Source organism: Bos grunniens, chromosome 21 (genome assembly GCF_055505025.1).
Source record: "Bos grunniens cultivar Pamir isolate PY7600 chromosome 21, Bosgru_T2T1.0, whole genome shotgun sequence".
NCBI classification, from domain to species: Eukaryota; Metazoa; Chordata; class Mammalia; order Artiodactyla; family Bovidae; genus Bos; species Bos grunniens.
The window spans coordinates 65,408,315-65,429,298 of record NC_141185.1 but is presented as its reverse complement, the minus strand read 5'-3'; the positions used below and the strand labels follow the sequence as shown (position 1 = coordinate 65,429,298).

Genomic DNA, 20,984 nt, shown 5'->3' with positions numbered 1-20,984 from the left:
TGGGGTCGCAAAGAGTCAGACATGACTGAGCAACTGAACTGAACTGACTAACTCCTGGAGTTTTCTCAAACTCATGTGCATTGAGTCAGTGATAACATCCAACCATCTCATCCTCTGTCATGCCCTTCTTCTCCTGCCTTCAATCTTTCCCAGCATCAAGGTCTTTCCAGTGAGTCAGTTCCTCACATCAGGTTGTCAAAGTATATCAATATACATACATTTACATTGTGTATGCAGAGTACATCAAGTGAAATGTCAGGTTGGATGAATGACAAGCTGGAATCAAGATTGCCAGGAGAAATATCAACAATGTGAACATGCAGATTATACCATTCTAATGGCAGAAAGAGAAGAGAAACTAAAGAGCCTCTTGATGAAGATGAAAGAGAGTGAGAATGCTGATGTAATACTCAACATACAGAAAACTAAGATCATGGCAACAGGACCCATCACTTCGTGGCCAATAGATGGGAAAAAAGTGGAAGAAGTGAGGGATTTTATTTTCTTGGGCTCAAAAACTCACTGCAGACTATGACTGCAGCCACAAAATTAAAAGATGCTTACTCGTTGTAAGGAAAGGTATGACAAATAGACTGTGTTTTAAAAAGCAGAAAGCAATGGCAACCCACTCCAGTACTTTTGCCTGGAAAATCCCATGGATGGAGGAGCCCGGTAGGCTGCAGTCCATGAGGTCACTAAAAGTCGGGCATGACTGAGCGACTTCACTTTCGCTTTCACTTTAAAAAGCAGTCATCAGTTTATCATCAGTTTACCAACAAATGTCCATATAGTCAAAGCTATCATTTTTCCAGTAATCATGTATGGATGTGGGAATTGTAATCTAAAGAAGACTGAGCCCTGAAGAATTGATGCTTTCAGATTGTGGTGCTAGAGAAGACTCTGAGAGTCCCTTGGGCTGCCAGGAGATCAAACTAATCAATCCTAAAGGAAATCAACCCTGAATATTCATTGGAAGGACTGATGCTGAAGCTTCAATACTTTGGCCACCTGATGCAAAGAGGTGACTCACTGGTAAAGCTCTTGATACTGGGAAAGATTGAGGGCAGGAGGAGAAGGGGGCAACAGAGAATGAGATGGTTGGATGGCATAATTGACTCAAGGGACATGAGTTTGAGCAAACTCTGGGAGATAGTGAATGACAGCAAATCCTGGTGTGCTGCAGTCCATGCAGTCTCAAAGAGTTGGGTACAACTGAGCAAGAACAACTTAGGTTGTGAGCAGGAGGACAAGGGGTGACAGGAGGATAAGATGGTTGGATGGCATCATCAATCAATGGACATGAGTTTGAGCACACTCTGGGAGATACTAAAGGACAGGGAAGCTTGGGAAACTATAGTCCATGCACTCTCAAAGAGTAGTACATGACTGAGCAACTGAACAGCAACTGAAATACTGTAAAGTTACTAATACTTTAATACTGTGATATAAAGTCAATATATCTTATGTTATCTTTTAGAGAATAAGAGAAAAATATTTGCTACAGAAACATATAAGAAAATAAGGAAGAATACTCAAGACAATTACAGCCTTCTTTATTGTAATAGTATTCATTGCTGATATATATAATGACCTTCTTCTATTACATATTCCCTTTGACTTTAGCAAATATCTAAGATAGTTATCATTCTTTAGTTGGTGGAGTGACCCAAAGCTTCTCTCACAAAGTACTGAGCCATTAGTAGCCCTGCTAGTGTTGGACTGTTTTTCATTAACCTCCACCAAAGAGCATGGTAATACTGAGATGTCCTAGAGGATCCAGAATACTCTTGTATTCCAGTCATACACTTCCTTAACTCCACTGTGGAGTGATGTCATCCACTTTCTCCTCAGCAGTCAGAATCAATTACTCCAGCCAGTAATTTCCTTCCTTGCCTGATGATTCAGAAGTATGGAAAACCAAAGTGGCTGGATGGCCATCTAAACCTCCAGTTCAATGGAATCATAGGTCTCTCCTGTGGAAGATAAATCTTTAGACCTGCAGAATATAAGTCATGAGAACTAGAAGCAAAAATTTCACTAGTGGGTCACTAAGGATAATAATGATAGTACCATTCCCATCTCCATCTCTTGATTTCTGAAGCTGTAAACTTACCATCAGAGAAATACCACCATCTACTGGATGATGATTCAAACTATATGCAACCTCCTGGAGAACCTTGCATTTATCCTGAAAAGTATTGCCACCTACCTGGCACTGCACCTGCGTTTTCAAAAAGTCATTTCCACCATCCATCAAGCCAATGGGACATTGGAAAACCAATGAATTCCAAGAGCATGGGTATTTTATCACAGTTCTTTGCTGATACATATTGGACACTGGCCTGAGGCACCCAAAATGTCTGCCCAACCCAGGTGTCATTCTCAGGGCAAACAAATGCAGATCGTGACCAGTCCACTGGAAGGCAACTTTTAGTAGAAACGTCTCTCTTATTCTTCAACTGCAACTAAATGGCTCATAATTTGATCATGCCTCATGTTTCTGAATCACATTGACATTCATGCTGTTTGTGTTTACTACAATTTGTAGGAAAGCACTGCACGACCATTTAATAATAGTATTTTTGACAGTCACATGCATTTTTCTAACCAATTCTCTCCGTGATTGAAATGGAAATAGTTTAATTTAATACAGCGTTGGTTGTTGGGAATGCAGTCCTTTTCCCCTAAGATTGTATCCCCATTCACATGCTTATTCTCTTGAGCAATGTTCCACAGTTGTCTCGTGATTTGAGAAAATGCAAACTCCATCTCATTATCTTGCTGAGAAGCAATCAACATCAGAGATTCTGTGGCAATGTAATGTGCCTCTCATGGGAGTCAGTGTGCACTGAACAGGACTCACTCTCTTCCTATGCCTCTTACCGGCCCCTCCCCGCCTCCCCCCCCGCCCCGCCCCCCGCCTCCAAATCACCGAAAGAAAAATAATCCAAGCTTATCTATTGGAAGTTATTTTTTTTTATTTTTGCCTTTTGACCCCCTTCACCCATTTGTCCTACACTTTGCCCTCCGCCTATGGCAGCCACCAATTGTTTCTTTATATCTATGACCTTGCTTTGTTTTGTATTGTTTTTCAGGTTCAACATATAAGAGTGATCATAGGGTATTTGTTTTTTTCAGAGATTATTTCTATGTGAGCTAAATTGATGCAAATTGTTACATGTAAACTACAGCAAAGGATGCATTGATGAGCATTTAGACTGCACACATTCTTTTAGAGGATCTCTTGATTCATGTGGCTCTCAGGCATGGGAGAGTGAATCAAAAGGAGGGAGCAGCAAGTGTTGCCTCCCCAGGACCTCAGTTCTCTTTGACTCTCCTATTTCTACAATATTTCTGCCCCTCCCTTCTGGTCCCAATGTCCACAACATCCTCCCCATACTCTCTCCATCATGGCTTCTCTTATAAGATTTTTTTTTCCTTCTGGTCAATCATACCCCTCCACCCAGCACACATCCATGAATCTCAAAAGCTCTTGTTCCTTACTCTGTGTCTCAAGAATTTTTAGGTGTAATATGGGATGACCACTGGAAATGTATCAATATAAAAATATGAAAGGGGACTGTTTTCTTTCAGAAAATGCCATTCTCCCAGAGCCAGCCACCATACAGTAGTGGCTGCTCTCCTTTTGACCCAGTCTCACATCCTCGTATCTGCTGTGAGTCCCTGGAACATCAATGTGAGCACATGTGATGAGCTGTGAGGCAAGGACAGATTATGTCATGTGACACAGGTGACAACATGGGAGCTTTCCAAAAGGACGGTAAAACCCCTTCAAAAAGATTTGTCAAATGAAAGATGTCATCCTCCAAAAAGAAATTAGAAAACAAATTACAGTTAGCATAGTAAAGTTTGAAAAGTCATGGTGATAATTTGAATGTTGCTCTCTGGAAAGTCCTTTGCAATTTCATGGTTATTTTTGAGTTTTTTTCCCCAGAGTTTTTCTAATTGGCTGTTTCTGACTTACAGGGCGTGAGAGAAATGTAATTATGACTGGTTGAATCACAGGAAGTCAAAAATCACTGAATGTAGGTCCATTCTGTGGAATTAGACCATGTGCCATTATTATGATTACCCAGTGACCATACCTCTGAAATTGCAGCTATATCCAAGAATATTTGAACTTACTAACTGAACTAACATTTGGGCAAATTTAGGTATTATAATAGTATTGAATAAGTGTGAGTATTTGAATATTATTAATACTATTGGATAAATTCAGGTATTATAATATTATATATTATATATATAATATATATATATTATAATATTATCATAACTTAAAAAATTTTTTTTAATTAAAAAAAAATTACCATCGCTAATAATTTGCCCACAATTTTCTCAAATGCACTGTTTAATTTGACTTATTTTTAGTTTCAACTTTTCCATATTATGCTATGCTATGCTAAGTCACTTCAGTCGTGTCTGACTCTGTGTGACCCCATAGACGGCAGCCTAACAGGCTCCCCTGTCCCTGGGGTTCTCCAGGCAAGATCACTGGAGTGGGCTGCCATTTCCTTCTCCAATGCATGAAAGTGAAAAGTGAAAGTGAAGTTGCTCAGTCGTGTCCGACTCTTAGCGACCCCATGGACTGCAGCCTACCAGGCTCCTCCATCCATGGAATTTTCCAGGCAAGAGTACTGGAGTGGGGTGCCATTGCCTTCTCCTTTCCATATTAGACAAACACAAACAAAAACTATTTTGGCGTGACTTTTTCATGATAAGTTGCATGCTTCAATAATTTTTAAACTGTCTTGAGTAAAGAAAAAAACATTACAGAGTTCCTCATGCCATCTAGAAACTTGCTTAATCCTGAGCTATGGAGACTGGTTCCAAATAGGAAAAGGAGTACGTCAAGGCTTTATACTGTCACCTAGCTTATTTAATTTCTATGCAGAGTACATCATGAGAAACGCTGGGCTGGAAGAAGCACAGGCTGGAATCAAGATTGCCAGGAGAAATATCAATAACCTCAGATATGCAGATGACACCACCCTTATGGCAGAAAGTGAAGAGGAACTAAAAAGCCTCTTGATGAAAGTGAAGGAGGAGAGTGAAAAAGTTGGCTTAAAGCACAACATTCAGAAAATGAAGATCATGGCATCTGGTCCCATCACTTCATGGGAAATAGATGGGGAAACAGTGGAAACAGTGTCAGGCTTTATTTTGGGGGGCTCCAAAATCACTGCAGATGGTGACTGCAGCCATGAAATTAAAAGATGCTTACTTATTGGAAGAAAAGTTATGAACAACCTAGATAGCATATTCAAAAGCAGAGACATTACTTTGCCAACAAATGTCCGTCTAGTCAAGGCTATGGTTTTTCCAGTAGTCATGTATGGATGTGAGAGTTGGACTGTGAAGAAAGCTGAGCATCGAAGAATTGATGCTTTTGAACTGTGGTGTTGGAGAAAACTCTTGAGAATCCCTTGGACTCCAAGGAGATCCAACCAGTCCATTCTAAAGGAGATCAGCCCTGGGATTTCTTTGGAAGGAATGATGCTAAAGCTGAAACTCCAGTACTTTGGCCACCTCATGTGAAGAGTTGACCCATTGGAAAAGACTCTGATGCTGGGAGGGATTGGGGGCAGGAGGAAAGGGGATGACAGAGGATGAGATGGCTGGATGGCATCACCGACTCAATGGAAGTGAGTTTGAGTGAACTCGGGGAGATGGTGATGGACAGGGAGGCCTGGCGTGCTGCAATTCATGGGGTTGCAAAAAGTCGGACATGACTGAACAACTGAACTGAACTGAACTGAATGAGACTAGAAATCAACTATAGAAACAAAACCTGAAACAAACACAAAGATGTACGAAGATGTACAGTCTGAACAATATGGTACCAAGCAACCAGTGGATCATGGAATATATTTGGCAAAACTAACACAATTATGTAAAGTTTAAAAATGAAATTAAATTTAAAAAAAAAAAAAAAAAACACCAAAGCAAACAAAAAAAACCCACAGCTACCAAAAACTTACGGGATGCAGCAAAAGCAATTCTAAGAGGGGATTTTATAGTGATACAAGCTTACCTGGGGTGGGGGAGGGGGTGGAGAAAAATCTCAAATAAACAACCTAAGCTAACATGTAAAGGAACTAGAAAAAGAAGCAAAACCCAAAGTCAGTGAAAGTATGAAATCATAAAAATTAAAAAATAGAAACTACAAAAATAGAAAAGATTAATGAAACTACGTGTTGGCTCTTTGAAAAGGTTGAGGGAAAAAATCGTTTAGCCAGACTCATCAAGAGAAAAAAGGGCCAAGATCAATAAAATCGGAAATGAAAAAGAAGTTACAACCAACATCACAGAAGTACCAAAGATCATAAGAGACTATTCCAAACAACTATACTCTAACCTGGAAGAAATTAACAAATTCTTAACAATCTACAATCTCTGAAGAAAGAACCAACAAGAAATAAAATGTGTGAACAGACCAGTCAATGAGATTGAATCAGTAATTTAAAAACTCCCAACAAACAAAAATCCAGGACCACATGGATTTCCAGGTCAATATTACCAAATATTTAGAGAAGAGTTTACACATATCCTTCTGAAACTTACAAAAATTTGCAGAGGAAGGACAGCTCACAAACTTAACGTAGGAGGCCAGCATCACCCTGAAATCAAAAGCAGACAATACCAAAAAAAAAAAAAAAGATTATAGGTCATTATCACTGATGAACATAGATGTGAAAATCCTCAATAAAATAATAGCAAACTAAATCCAGCAATACATTTAAAGGACCCTACACAAAAGCAGAGACCTTACTTTGCCAACAAAGATTTGTCTAGTCAAGGCTATGGTTTTTCCTGTGGTCATGTATGGATGTGAGAGTTGGACTGTGAAGAAGGCTGAGCGCCGAAGAATTGATGCTTTTGAACTGTGGTGTTGGAGAAGACTCTTGAGAGTCCCTTGGACTGCAAGGAGATCCAACCAGTCCATTCTGAAGGAGATCAGCCCTGGGATTTCTTTGGAAGGAATGATGCTAAAGCTGAAACTCCAGGACTTTGGCCACCTCATGCGAAGAGTTGACTCATTGGAAAAGACTCTGATGCTGGGAGGGATTGGGGGCAAGAGGAGAAGGGGACAACAGAGGATGAGATGGCTGGATGGCATCACTGACTCGATGGACGTGAGTCTGAGTGAACTTCGGGAGTTGGTGATGGACAGGGTGGCCTGGCGTGCTGCGATTCATGGGGTTGCAAAGAGTCAGACACGACTGAGCGACTGATCTGGTCTGACACTGTGATCAAATGACATTTATCCCAGGGATGCAATGATGGTTCATTATCAACAAATCAATTAATGTGATACACCACATTAACAAGTGATCATGTCAATAAATACTGAAAAACTTTTGACAAAATTCAACATTAATTTATGGTTTAAAAGGTATGAGGAAATCTACCTCAACATATAAAAACCATATATGATAGCCCCACAGCTAAAACATGATATTCAACAGTGAAAAGCTTAAAGTATTTTCTCTAAGATCAGGAAGAAGATAAAGAGTCTTACTTTCACCACTTGTATACAATATGCTGTTGGAAGTTCTTGCCATAGCAATCAGACAAGCAAAAGAAATAAAAGGCACAAAAATGCAAAAGAAAGAAGTAAAACTATCACTGTTTGCAGAAACTGTCACTGTTTGCAAATGATATGATACTATACATAGAAACACTAAATACAGCACCAAAGAACTACTACTATCACTGAATTTGGTAAAGTTGCAGGATAAAAAATTAATACACAGAAATCTGTTGTATTTCTATACATTAACAATGAACTCTAAGAAAGAGAAGTTTGAAAAGAAATCCCATTGACAATTGCATAAGAAAGATTAAAATACTTAGGAATTGACCTAACTTAAGAAGTAAATGACCCTCACTTCAAAAATTTGGCTTCCCAGGTGGCTCAGTGGATAAAGAAGCTGTCTGCAATGCAGGAGACATAGGTTTGATCTCTGAATAGGGAAAATCCTCTGGAGTACGGAATGGCAACCCACTCCAGTATTCTTACCTGGAGAATCCCATGGACAGAGGAGCCTGGAAGGCTGCAGTCCAGAGGGTCACAAAAAGTTGGACATGACTGAAGTGACTGAGCACACATACACACTCCAAAAATTATGAGACATTAGTAAAAAAAAAAATGAAGGTAACACAAAAATATGGAAAATTAACTCGGTTGATGAATAAAAGAATTAATATTTTGATATGACCATACTATCCAAGGTAATCTACAGATTAAATGCAATCCCTATCAAAATACCAATGGCATTTTTCACAGAACTGGAAAAAATCATTTTGAAAATTGTATGGAAATGCAAAAGATCTTGGATAGCCAAAGCATTCTTGAGAAATTAGAATTGAGCTGGAGGTATCATGGACCCTGACTTCAGACTATATTATGAAGCTGCAGTAATCAAACCAGCATGGTATTGGCACAAAAACTGATACAGAGATTAATGGAACAGAATAGAGAGCCCAGAAATACACGCATGCACTTATGATCAATTAATCAATAACAAAAGAAGCAATAATATATTTTGGAAAAGACAGTCTCTTCAATAAATAGTGCTGGGAGACCAGGAAAGCTACATGGGAAAAATGAAGTTACAATATTTTATCCTACCACATACAAAAATAAACTCAAACTGGAATATAGATGCAAATGCAAGATGGGAGATCTTAAAACTCCTAGGAGAAAATACAGGCAAGATACTTTTTGACAAAAAATGCAGCAATACTTTTTAAATCTATCCCCTAAGGCAAATAAAGCAAGAGCAAAAAATAAACAAGTTGGAACTAATAAAACTATAAAGATTTTCACAGAAAAGGAAACTATTAACAAAACGAAAAGACAGTCTACTGAATGGGAGAACTTAGTTTTAAGTGATATGACTTGGGAGATAAGGGATTAATATCCAAAAATATAAATAGCTCATATAATGTCAGAAAACATACACTGTGATTTTTAAAAAGGGCAATAGACATGAATAGGCATTTTTCCAAAGAAGCTATACAGATGCTATATAGAGATGCTAAAGAAGCTACATAGAGATGGCAAAAGTCTCATGAGAAGATATTCAACATAGTTAATCATCAGAGATGTGCAAATCAAAACTGCAGTAAGAAACCTCATACACATCAGTATGACTATCATTAAATAGAAGACACATATCAAATGTTGGCTAGTGTGGGGAGAAAAGGGATCCCTTGTACACTGTTTGTGAGAATATTAATTGGTATACCCACTTAAAGAAGATTATGGAGTTTACTCAAAAACTAAAAAATAGTTTCCTATGATGCAGAACTTCCACTCCTGGGCCTATATTCAAAGATAATGAAAACTCTAATTCAAAAATACACATGAACCCTAATGTTTGTGACAGCTTTATTCACAGTAGCCAAAATATGAAAGTAACCTAAGTTTTCATGAACAAATGAATGGAGAAGGAAAATTATATATATATATATATATATATATGTATATATATACATATATACACACACCCACACACACACACATGTATACATACACACTCACAATGGAATCTTAGTCATACAAAAGAATGAAATTTTGAAAGTTGCAACAATATGTATTATGCTTAGTGAAATATGTCAGAGTAAGACAAACATAAGTTACATGTAGAATCTAAAAAATAAAGTAAATGAACTTATAAAACAACAACAAAAATATAGACTAATAGATATTCAGAACTAAGTAATAGTTACCAATGGGGAGGGGGGAAGGAGGGACAAGATAGGTATATGGGATTAAGAGAAACAGACTATTATATATAAAATAAATAAGGTTCTAGGATATATTGTACTGCACAGAGAACATACCCATTATTATAAATAACTTTAAGTATAATCTATAAAAATTTTGAGTCACAATGTTGTACACCTAAAATTAATACAATATTGTAAGTCAACTATAACTCAATAAAAAATAAGTGAAGGGAACATTTAATAACATAAATATCTCTGGAAATTTTCAAATATTTTCAAATGAGATAATACACTTTAAAAGCACTTATGAATTGGAGACTTTTGTTTCTGGGAAGATATAGTTGATATCTTTACCTTATTTCTCCTACTAAATACAAAACTCCTGAAAATTATGTGAAACACATATTTTAAAATTTGTAAGGAAAAAAAATTTGTAAGAGTGATGAGAAGATGGAACAGCTGTGGAAAGAAGATAAGTTATTTTACATTAATTCTAGCTCAACAGAAAATCAATGAAAAGAAAAGGAAAGAGGAAAAAAAAAAGTTGACATCATGTAGTATACATTAACATCACACACTCATGCACACACACACACTGATTGCATAGAAATGTGACAATCAAGTAGAAAACCCTTGACCAAAATAATTTCAAAATGACTATTAATTGAAATATATAATAAAACTATAAAATAATTAGATTTAAAATTTGAAAGTATTTATCTGGGTATGCTTTAAGGAATGATTAAACATAAATACAAAATAAATATGAAATGACTAATGGGATTAATAATATAAAATTTTCAATTTCAGTATGTCAAATATATAAAAAATGCCAACAGAGAGGAAACAATTGGGAATGGGAGGCTTTCTCTAGTCATTCAGTATTACTCAAAAACAGTTACGGTGCCCTTCCAAGGATTTTAGAAGAACCTCTATGTATAGGTCTCCATGATAGCAACTACAGTGTAGTGCAATAAGTGAGAAGATAGAGATCCTAAAGTCAGAAAATCTAAGTTTTTATTCTGGCTCTGTCATAGGTACATGACTCAGAATCTCTGTGCTTCAACTTTCTCATCTGTAAGATGGAGACAGCAATACCTATGCCACCAGGATTGTTGTGAGACTTAGCACATTGAAAGTCTTGAAATATTGCCTGGTGCCTCATTACAGAAAGCAATATGATGATGATGGTGGTGGTGATGATGATGATATTAATGGTGGTGGTGATAGTGATAATGATGATTACTATGGTAAAGAAGAAGAAGATAGTGAAAGTAGTGGTGGTTGTAATTAACAGGAAGAAGAGGCATAGGAAGAGGACTGAATGGCTAAGAAAATTACTGAAATTTTCCTCCCAAATTCACATGCCCTCTGAAACTCCAACTACTTTTGTTCTTTCAAGTTAATGCATGCATCTTCAGAAGAGTATGGTTAATTTAAATGTAAATATTTAAATATGTTTATAGAAAATATTTGTTGTTGTTCAGTCACCAACTTGTGTCTGACCCTTTGTGACCCCTGGGTTTCAGCATGTCAGGCTTCCCTGTCCCACACCATCTCCCAGAGTTTGCCCAAATTAATGCCCATTGAATCAGTGATGCCATCCAATCATCTCATCCTCTTTTGCCCTTTTTTCCTTCTGCCTTCAATCTTTCCCAACATAAAGGTCTTTTGCAATGAGTTGGGTGTTTGCATCAGGTAGCCAAATTATTGGAGTTTCAGCTTTGACATCAGTACTTCCAATGAATATTCAAGGTTGATTTCCTTTAAGAGTGTCTGGTTTGATCTTCTTGCTGTCCAAGGGAATCTCAAGAGTCTTATCCAGCATCACAGTCTGAAGGCATCAATTCTTTGGTACTCTGCCTTCTTTATGGTCCAGCTCTCACATTTGTACATGACTACTGGAAAGACCATAGCCTTGACAATATGGAACTTTGTTGGCAAAGTGATATATTTGCTTTTTAACACACTGTCTATGTTTGTCATAGCTTTCCTGCCAAGAAGCAATCATCTTCTAATTTCAAGGCTGCAGTTACCATCCACATTGATTTTAGAACCCAAGAAGAGGAAATCAGTCAATGTTTCCACATTTTCCCCATCTACTTGCTGAAGTGATGGGACTGGATGCCATAATCTTAGTTTTTTTTAATATCAAGTTTTAATCTGGCTTATTTACTCTTCTCCTTTACCCTCATCATGAGGTTCTTTGTTCCTCTTCATGTTCTGCCATTGTATCATCTGCATCTGAGGTTGTTGATATTTCCCCAGGCAAACTTGATCCCAGTTTGTAACTCATTCAGCCTGGCATTTCCCAAGATGCCCTCTGTGTATAAGTTAAATAAACAGGGTGACAAAAAACAGCCATGTTGTACTCCTTGGTATGCATTTTCATAAGAGGATTTTCAGCAGTATTTTACAGAATTGATTCAGTATTCAACCCTGATTTTGGAAAATATTTTAAAAAGCTGTTAGGAAAGCTTTAAATACATATATATATATATATATGTGTGTGTGTATATGTATATATATATATATGTATATGGCCATGAACATTCCTGGGATAGTAAGCCTCAAATACAAAATTACTTGAACAAACTTTTAGAGCAGAGAGAAATAAATATTTCAGAGGTATCAATAGTGGCAGGCATATAGAGTGTGAAGTTCTAGACATACCTATTCGGATTTGGGGGATATGCTCTTTTTATAATTAGTTTGACATTTCACAAGCTCATGTTACAAATTCTTTCCTAAAGTTTATATAAGTTCATTGAATATTTTGAAATCTGGCATGATGAAGATACTAGCTATATGTAGTCAAAGTCACACAATGCTAAAGAGTGTAGAGTAAGGTAACAAAGTTAATTTTTCCACAAACCAAGCCTGTATCTTGGAATTGTCTTTTAGATTATATCTTGTTTTCCAAACTGACTGTTTATATATTTTATATATTTCTTTTGGACTTGAAATTCCAAAAGAAATCAATAAAATATTCTTCTGAAAGATTTGTAAAACTCTTAAACAGAAATTTCATTTCATATTAAACTATAACATTTATAAATAACTTAGCAAAAATAGCCTTTTAATTATTAAATGTAGTTAAAATTAGAGCTTTTTTGTGTGTGTTTTGGTCAACATCAGTTTAGTATAAGACATTGATTCTAGATGATAAAAGATGAAATGAGAGCTATATTGAGAAATATCTGGTAAGATGTAAGTTAGTGGCCATGTTTCCCTGTCCATGACCTAAAAAGACAGAGTTGAATTTCTTTTGAGATCATAATTTAGGTGCTCTAAAATGCAAACATTTTCACATTTGTAACCTACATGCAATCATCACCAAAAACAAGATAGAGAATCTGTATTTTCCCCATCTCAGTGAGTTCATTCATGTCTCTTTCTGTTCTCCAGGCCCACATTAGGGTGATTAGTTTTTAAAATGAGTACATTTGTTCATACTTTGTTCTCTGAACTGTTGAAAGTGAAGCAATTTAGCATAGTAACAACTGTAGTATTTTCCAAATTTCTTTTTACAGCTATAACATAAGATGCAGATTACTTTCATATTTTACATGAGCATGTGAAACTTAAATTTTGTAGATGGTACTCAAAAGGGACTGAAAACCCCTTTGATCTTGGAGGCCAGGGGGACCTGATTACAGAACTTCCACAGGACTGGTGAAACAGACTCTTGGAGGGCACAAACAAAACCTTGTGTGCACTGGGAGCCAGGAGAAAGGAACAGTATCTCCACAGAGACTGAGTCAGACTTGTCGATGAGTGTCCAGGAGTCTCTGGTGGAGGCAGGGATAGAGTGGCCTGCTACAGGGTCAGAGGCACTGAATACAAGGATGCCTGAACAAGTCCTTATGAAGGAGGTTACCATTAGCTTCAGTATCCGTACCATAGTTTGGTTCAGGCCAAAAAAAGGGAGGGAACACAAAATTGGATTAAAGATTTACTGATCATGGCCACACCCATCAAAACAAGACCTAGTTTGCCCCAAAGTAATTCTCTCCCATCAGGAAGCTTCCATAAGTCTCTTATCCTTATCCATCAGAGGGCAGACAGAATGAAAACCACAATCACAGAAAACTAATCAAACTGATCACATGGACCACAGCCTTGTCTAACTCAAAGAAACTATGAGCCATGCCACATAGGGCCACCCAAGATGGATGGGTCAAAGTGGAGAGTTTTGACAAAACATGGTCCACTGGAGAAGGGAATGGCAAACCACTTCAGCATTCTTGCTCTCAGAGCACCGTGAACAGTATGAAAAGGCAAAAAGGTATGAAAATGAAAGATGAACTCACTAGGTTGGTAGGTGCCCAATATGTTACTGGAGAAGAGTGGATAAATAACTCCAAAAAGAATGAAGAGATGGAGTCAAAGCCAAAACAGCGCCCAGCTGTGGATGTGACTGGTGATGGAAGTAAAGTCCAATGCTATAAAGAACAATATTGCATAGAAACCAGGAATGTTACGTCCATGAATCAAGGTAAATTGGAAGTGGTAAAACAGGAGATGACAAGAGTGAACACTGACTATTTAGGAATAAGTGAACTAAAGGACTGGAACAGGCAAATTTAATTCAGATGACCATTATATCTACTACTGTAGACAAGAATCCCTTAGAAGAAATGGAATAACCCTCACAGTCAACAAAAGAGTCCAAAATGCAGTACTTGGATGCATTGACCAAAATGACAGCATGATCTCTGTTCATTTCCAAGGCAAACCATTCAATATCAGAGTTATCCAAGTCTATGCATCAAACAATAATGCCAAAGAAGCTGAAGTTGAATGGTTCCATGAAGACTTACAAGACCTTCTAGAACTAACACCCCAAAAAAATGTCCTTTTCATCATAGGGGACTGGAATGCAGAAGTAGGAAGTCAAGAGATACCTGGAGTAACAGTCAAGTTTGGCCTTGGAGTACGAAATGAAGCAGGGCAAAGGCCAACAGTATTTTGCCAAGAGAACACTCTGGTCATAGCAAACACCCTCTTCCAACAACACAAAAGATGACCCTACACATGGCATCACCAGATGGTCAATACCAAAATCAGATTGATTAGATTCTTTGCAGCTAAAGATGGAGAAGTTCTATACAGTCAGCAAAAAGAAGAACAGGAGCTGACTGTGGCTCAGATCACGAACTCCTTATTGCCAAATTCAGACTTATATTGAAGAAAGTAGGGAAAACCACTAGACCACTCAGGTATGAGCTAAGTCAAATACCTTACGATTATACAGTGGAGGTGACAAATAGATTACAGGGATTAGATCTGATATAGTGCCTGAAGAGCTATGGACAGAGATTTGTGACATTGTACATAAGGCAGTGATTAAGACTATCCCCAAGAAAAAAATGCAAAAGGGCAAAATGGTTGCCTGAGGAGGCCTTACAAATAGCTGAGAAAAGAAGAGGAGTGAAAGGCAAAAGAGAAAAGGAAAGGTATACCTATTTGAATGCAGAGTTCCAAAGAATAGCAAGGAGAGATAAGAAGCCTTCCTCAGTGATCAACACAAAGAAATAGAGGAAAACAATAGAATGGGAAAGACTAGAGATCTCTTCAAGAAAATTAGAGATACCAAGGGAACATTTCATGCAAAGACAGGCATAAAAAAGGACAGAAATGTTATGGACCTAACAGAAGCAGAATATATTAAGAAGAGGTGCCAAGAATAAACAGAAGAATTATACAAAAAAGTTTTTGTTGTTGTTGTTGTTGTTGTTTTTGCAGTCCATGGGGTCGCAAAGAGTCAGACACAACTGAGTGACTGAAGGCTGTATATTATTATCCTGCTTATTTAACTTATATGCAGAGCACATTATGTGAAATGCCGGGCTGGATGAAGCACAAGCTGGAATCAAAATTGCTGGGAGAAATATCAATAACCTCAGATATGCAGGCGACACCACCCTTATGGCAGAAAGTGAACAGAAACTTAAGAGCCTCCTGATTAAAGTGAAAAAGGAGAGTGAAAAAGGTGGCTTAAAACTCAACATTTAAAAAACTAAGATCATGGCATCCGTTCCCATCATTTCATGGCAAATAGATGGGGAACCAATGGAAACAGTGACAGACTTTATTCTCTTGGGATCCAAAATCACAGCAGATGGGGACTGTAGCCACTAAATTAAAAGATGCATGCTCCTTGGAATAAAAGCTATGACCAGCCTAGACAGCATAATAAAAAGCAGAGACAGTACTTTGTGACAAGTCTATCTAGTCAAAGCTATGGTTTTTCCAGTAGTCATGTATGGATGTGAGAGTTGGACCATAAAGAAAGCTGAGCACTGAAGAATTGATGCTTTTGAACTGTGGTGGTGTTGGAGAAGACTCTTCAGTGTTCCTTAGACTGCAAGGAGATCAAACTTGTCAATCCTAAAGGAAATCAGTTCTGAATATTCATTGGAAGGACTGATGCTGAAGCTGGAGCTCCAATACTTATGCAACCTCATGTAAATAACTGACTCATTGGAAAAGACCCTGATGCTGGGGAAGATTGAAGGAAGGAGGAGAAGGGAATGACAGAGGATGAAATGCTTAGACGGCGTCACCAACTCGATGGACATGAGTTTGATGGACAGGGAAGCCTGGCATGTTGCAGTCCATGGGGTTGCAAAGAGTCAGGCACGACTGAGCAACTGAACTCAGCAAATTAATCACAAGCACAGAAGTCAGAGCTGTAATAAAAAATCTTCTGACAAACAAAAGCCCAGTGATAGCTGACGTCACAGGTGAATTCTTCTAAAAGTTAGAGATGAGTTAACACCTATCCTGCTCAAACCCTTCCAGAAAATTGCAGAAGATGGAAAACTCTCAATCCCATTCTATGAGGCCACCATTACCCTAATACAAAAACCAGATAAAAATATCACAATAAAGAAAATGCAGGCCAATATCACCCATAAACATAGATGCAAACATCCTCAACAAAATTCTACCAAACAGAATCCAACAACACATTAAAAGGATCATACATCAAGATCAAGTGGGAGTTATCCCAGTGATGCAAGGACTCTTCAGTATACGTAAATCAACCGATGTGATAGACCATATTAATAAGTTGAAAGACAAAAAAACATATGATCTTCTCAACAGATGCAGAAAAAGCTTTAACAAAATTCAACACTGGTTAATGATAAAGACTCTCCATAAAGTAGGCATAGAAGGAACATACCTCAACATAATAAAGGCCGTATACAACAAATCCACAGCAAACATTATTCTCAACAGTGAGAAAATGAATGCATTTGGTGCAAGAGGAGCAAGAGCAAGGTCACTGCAGCCACGAAATTAAAAGATGCTTGCTCCTTGGAAGGAAAGCTATGACCAACTGAGACAGCATATTAAAAAGCAGAGACATTACCTGGCAAACAAAGGTCTATCTAGTCAAAGCTATAGTTTTTCCAGTAGTCATGTATGGATGTGAGAGTTGGACTCTAAAGAAAGCTGAGTGCCGAAGAATTGATGCTTTTGAACTGTGGTGTTGGAAAAGATTCTTGGGAGTCCCTTGGACTGCAGGGAGATCCAACCAGTCCATCCTAAAGGAAATCAGTCCTGAATATTCATTGGAAGGACTGATGCTGAAGCTGAAACTCCAGTAATTTGTCCACCTGATGTGAAGAACTGATTCCTTGGAAAAGACCCTGATGCTGGGAAAGATTGAAAGCAGGAGGAGAAAGGTTTGACACAGGATGAGATGGTTGAATGGCATCACCGACTTGATGGACATGAGTTTGAGCAAGCTCTGGGAGTTGGTGATGGACAGGGAAGCTTGGCATGCTGCAGTCCATGGGGTCGCAAACAGTTGGACAAAACTTGGCCACTGAACAACAACAACAAATTACATAATATTGTACATCAACTATGCTTCAATAATAATAATAAATGTAAATATGTAATAAATAATAAAAGCTATATATATATATAATAAAGTTTATAATAAAAAAGTAAATTTGTCTTTCCTGAGATCTAGACAGACTCAGCTCTGGAAAAGTTTTGAAGGTCTGGTGAGAGTGAGCCAGGAAGTTAGATAAGGTCTATACTTTGAATGTCAACTACAACCAAGCCTTCCACACTGAGAGATATATTCTATGTTCACACAGACATGGCATGTGGTTGTTCACATTTTGTTGATCGTGAAGATGTGCAGCAAAAATCTTCTGGGTTAAGTAGCCACTTCCCATTCATTTTTGGAGTTTCTATGCATATGAGGAAAAGTTAATGATTAAATATGGACTAAAATGTCAACTCCTATTAAGTGATCAGAATTATAATTTTGACTTTGATGTGTTACAATCCTATGTCTTCAAGCACTAATATTTGTTTTGCATTTTTAGATGGCTACCCCAAAGAAGAAATGATTTATAGATGGAGAAAAAACTCAGTTGAGGCAGCTGATCAGAAATCCTGGCGGCTTTATCAGTTTGATTTCATGGGCCTCAGAAACACCACGGAAATTGTGCAAACATCAGCAGGTAAGAGATAACTTAAAGAAGTGTAATTCTCAAAAAAAAAAAAAAACCTCTGACTTTTTCCCTTGATGCCTAAGGCATACCTTTCATGTAGAATTCCTTCCTGTGTGTGTTTTAGCTAATTATACTCAGGCAGCCATGATTCCTAAGTGATATTTGAGGCAAAACAGCTGATCTAAAAGTCAAAAATGTTCAATGTTTTAATTGCAATGGGGAAAGGGTGATTAGAATTGTCTTATACTTTTAAATTGAGACCATGTTGGCATTATGTCCATAAATCCTCTCATCACTGACCAGATTTATATAAACCAATTTCACTAATGGTAAGAGTTCTACAGCTTTCCACATACATGATGAACATGAGATATTATAGATAATATACAAAACAAAAAGCTGATGTGAAATGTCCTTTGAATTTCAGTTTCTAGCTTCTTCCTTTCCTTCAAACTTTGTGTCTTTTTTCAAAATATTGAGCCCAATAATTATCCACCAATTTCATTTTAAGTGAACATTATATGCATATTATAACACATGTATTTAGATGAAAGAGATGCTTCACCTATTAATGTCTTTAAATATATTTTTTTGTTTTATGGATGTTTATTATTTGTTTTCTGGTAATTCCCAAATAAGGATCTATGGTTCACTATTTTGCAATTCATTTTTTTCTAACAGGATTTGGGGAGTAGATTGGTTTCAAGTCAGTTTTTCTTCTGATCTAGTTATTTGCTAATATAAATAATTTATTGACTTTTAAAACACCATAATAATTTGCTTCATATAACTAGATTAAGATGTGAATTTTAATAATTAGTAGTAAATATCTTCAGTTCATCAGGCACTCTGTCTATCAGAGCTAGTCCATTAAATCTATTTTTCGCTTCCACTGTATAATCATAAGGGATTTAATTTAGGTCATACCTAAATGGTCTAGTGGTTTTCCCCACTTTCTTCAATTTAAGTCTGAATTTGGCAATAAGGAGCTCATGATCTGAGCCACAGTCAGCTCCTGGTCTTCTTTTTCCTGACTGTATAGAGCTTCTCCATCTTTGGCTGCAAAGTATATAATCAATCTGATTTCAGTGTTGACCATCTGGTGATGTCCATGTGTAGAGTCTTCTCTTGTGTTGTTGGAAGAGGGTGTTTGCTATGACCAGTGCATTCTCTTGCCAAAACTCTATTAGCCTTTGCCGTGCTTCATTCTGTACTCCAAGGCCAAATTTGCCTGTTACTCCAGGTGTTTCTTGATTTCCTACTTTTGCATTCCAGGCCCCTATGATGAAAAGGACATCTTTTTTGGGTGTTAGTTCTAAAAGGTCTTGTGGGTCTTCATAGAACCGTTCAACTTCAGCTTCTTCAGCATTACTGGTTGGAGCATAGGCTTGGATTACTGTGATATTGAATGGTTTGCCTTGGAAACGAACAGAGATCATTCTGTCGTTTTTGAGATTGCATCCAAGTACTGCATTTCACACTCTTTTGTTGACCATGGTGGCTACTCCATTTCTTCTAAGGGATTTCTGCCCACCAGTAGATATAATGGTCATCTGAGTTAAATTCATCCATTTTAGTTTGCTGATTCCTAGAATGTTGACATTCACTCTTGCCATCTCCTGTTTGACCACTTCCAATTTGCCTTGATTCATGGACCTGACATTCCAAGTTCCTATGCAATATTGCTTTTTACAGCATTGGACCTTGCTTCTATCACCAGGCACATCCACAACTGGGTATTGTTTTTGCTTTGGCTCCATCCCTTCATTCTTTCTGGAGTTATTTCTCCACTGATCTCCAGTAGCATATTGGGCACTTCCTGGGGAGTTCCTCTTTCAGTATCCTAACATTTTGCCTGTTCCTACTGTTCATGGGGTTCTCAAGGCAAGAATACTGAAGTGGTTTGCCATTCCCTCTCCCATTGATGACATTGTGTCAGACCTCTCCACCATGACCCATCCGTCTTGGGTGGCCCCACATGGCATGGCTTAGTTTAATTGAGTTAGACAAGGCTGTGGTCCATGTGATCAGATTGGCTAGTTTTCTGTGATTATGGTTTCAGTGTGTCTGCCCTCTGATGCCCTCTCACAACACTTATGGATGTAAGAGTTGGACTGTGAAAAAAGTTGAGTGCTGAAGAACTGATGCTTTTGAACTGTGGTGCTGGAGAAGACTCTTGAGAGTCCCTTGGATTGCAAGGAGATCCAACCAGTCCGTTCTAAAGGAGATCAGTCCTGGATGTTCAGTGGAAAGACTGATGCTAAAGCTGAAACTCCAATACTTTGGCCACCTCATGTGAAGAGTTGACTCATTGGAAAAGACCCTGATGCTGGGAGGTATTGGGAGCAGGAAGAGAAGGGGACGACAGAGGATGAGATGGCTGGATGGCATCACTGACTCGATGGACATGACTTGGAGTAAACTCCAGTAGTTGGTGATGGACAGGGAGGCCTGGCATTCTGTGATTCCTGGGGTCGCAAAGAGTTGGACACGATTGAGAAACTGAACTGAACTGAACTGAGTAAATATCCTTAAAGAACAGTCTGAGTTTTTTTAACTTGTTATTTTGTATTAGGGTATAGCCAATTGACAATGTTCTAATAGTTTGAGGTGAGCAGCAAAGAGACTCATTCATAAATATACATGAATCCATTCTTCCCCAAACTCCTCTCCTGTACAGTCTGCCACATAACACTGAGAAGAGGTCCATGTGCTATACAGTAGGCCCTTGTTTGTTATCCA

At 37.8% G+C, this 20,984-nt stretch overlaps 1 protein-coding gene across 2 annotated transcripts in view; it reads left to right on the top strand.

Moving 5' to 3' along the window:
• Nucleotides 1-20,984, top strand: part of GABRG3 (gamma-aminobutyric acid type A receptor subunit gamma3) — an 828,707-nt gene that overhangs the window by 652,514 nt on the left and 155,209 nt on the right. For both annotated transcript variants that reach the window (XM_086364905.1, XM_086364906.1), the window contains exon 6: nucleotides 18,114-18,251. In XM_086364905.1, coding sequence (XP_086221031.1) covers nucleotides 18,114-18,251 — 138 coding nt within the window. The remainder of the gene's footprint in view (nucleotides 1-18,113; nucleotides 18,252-20,984) is intronic.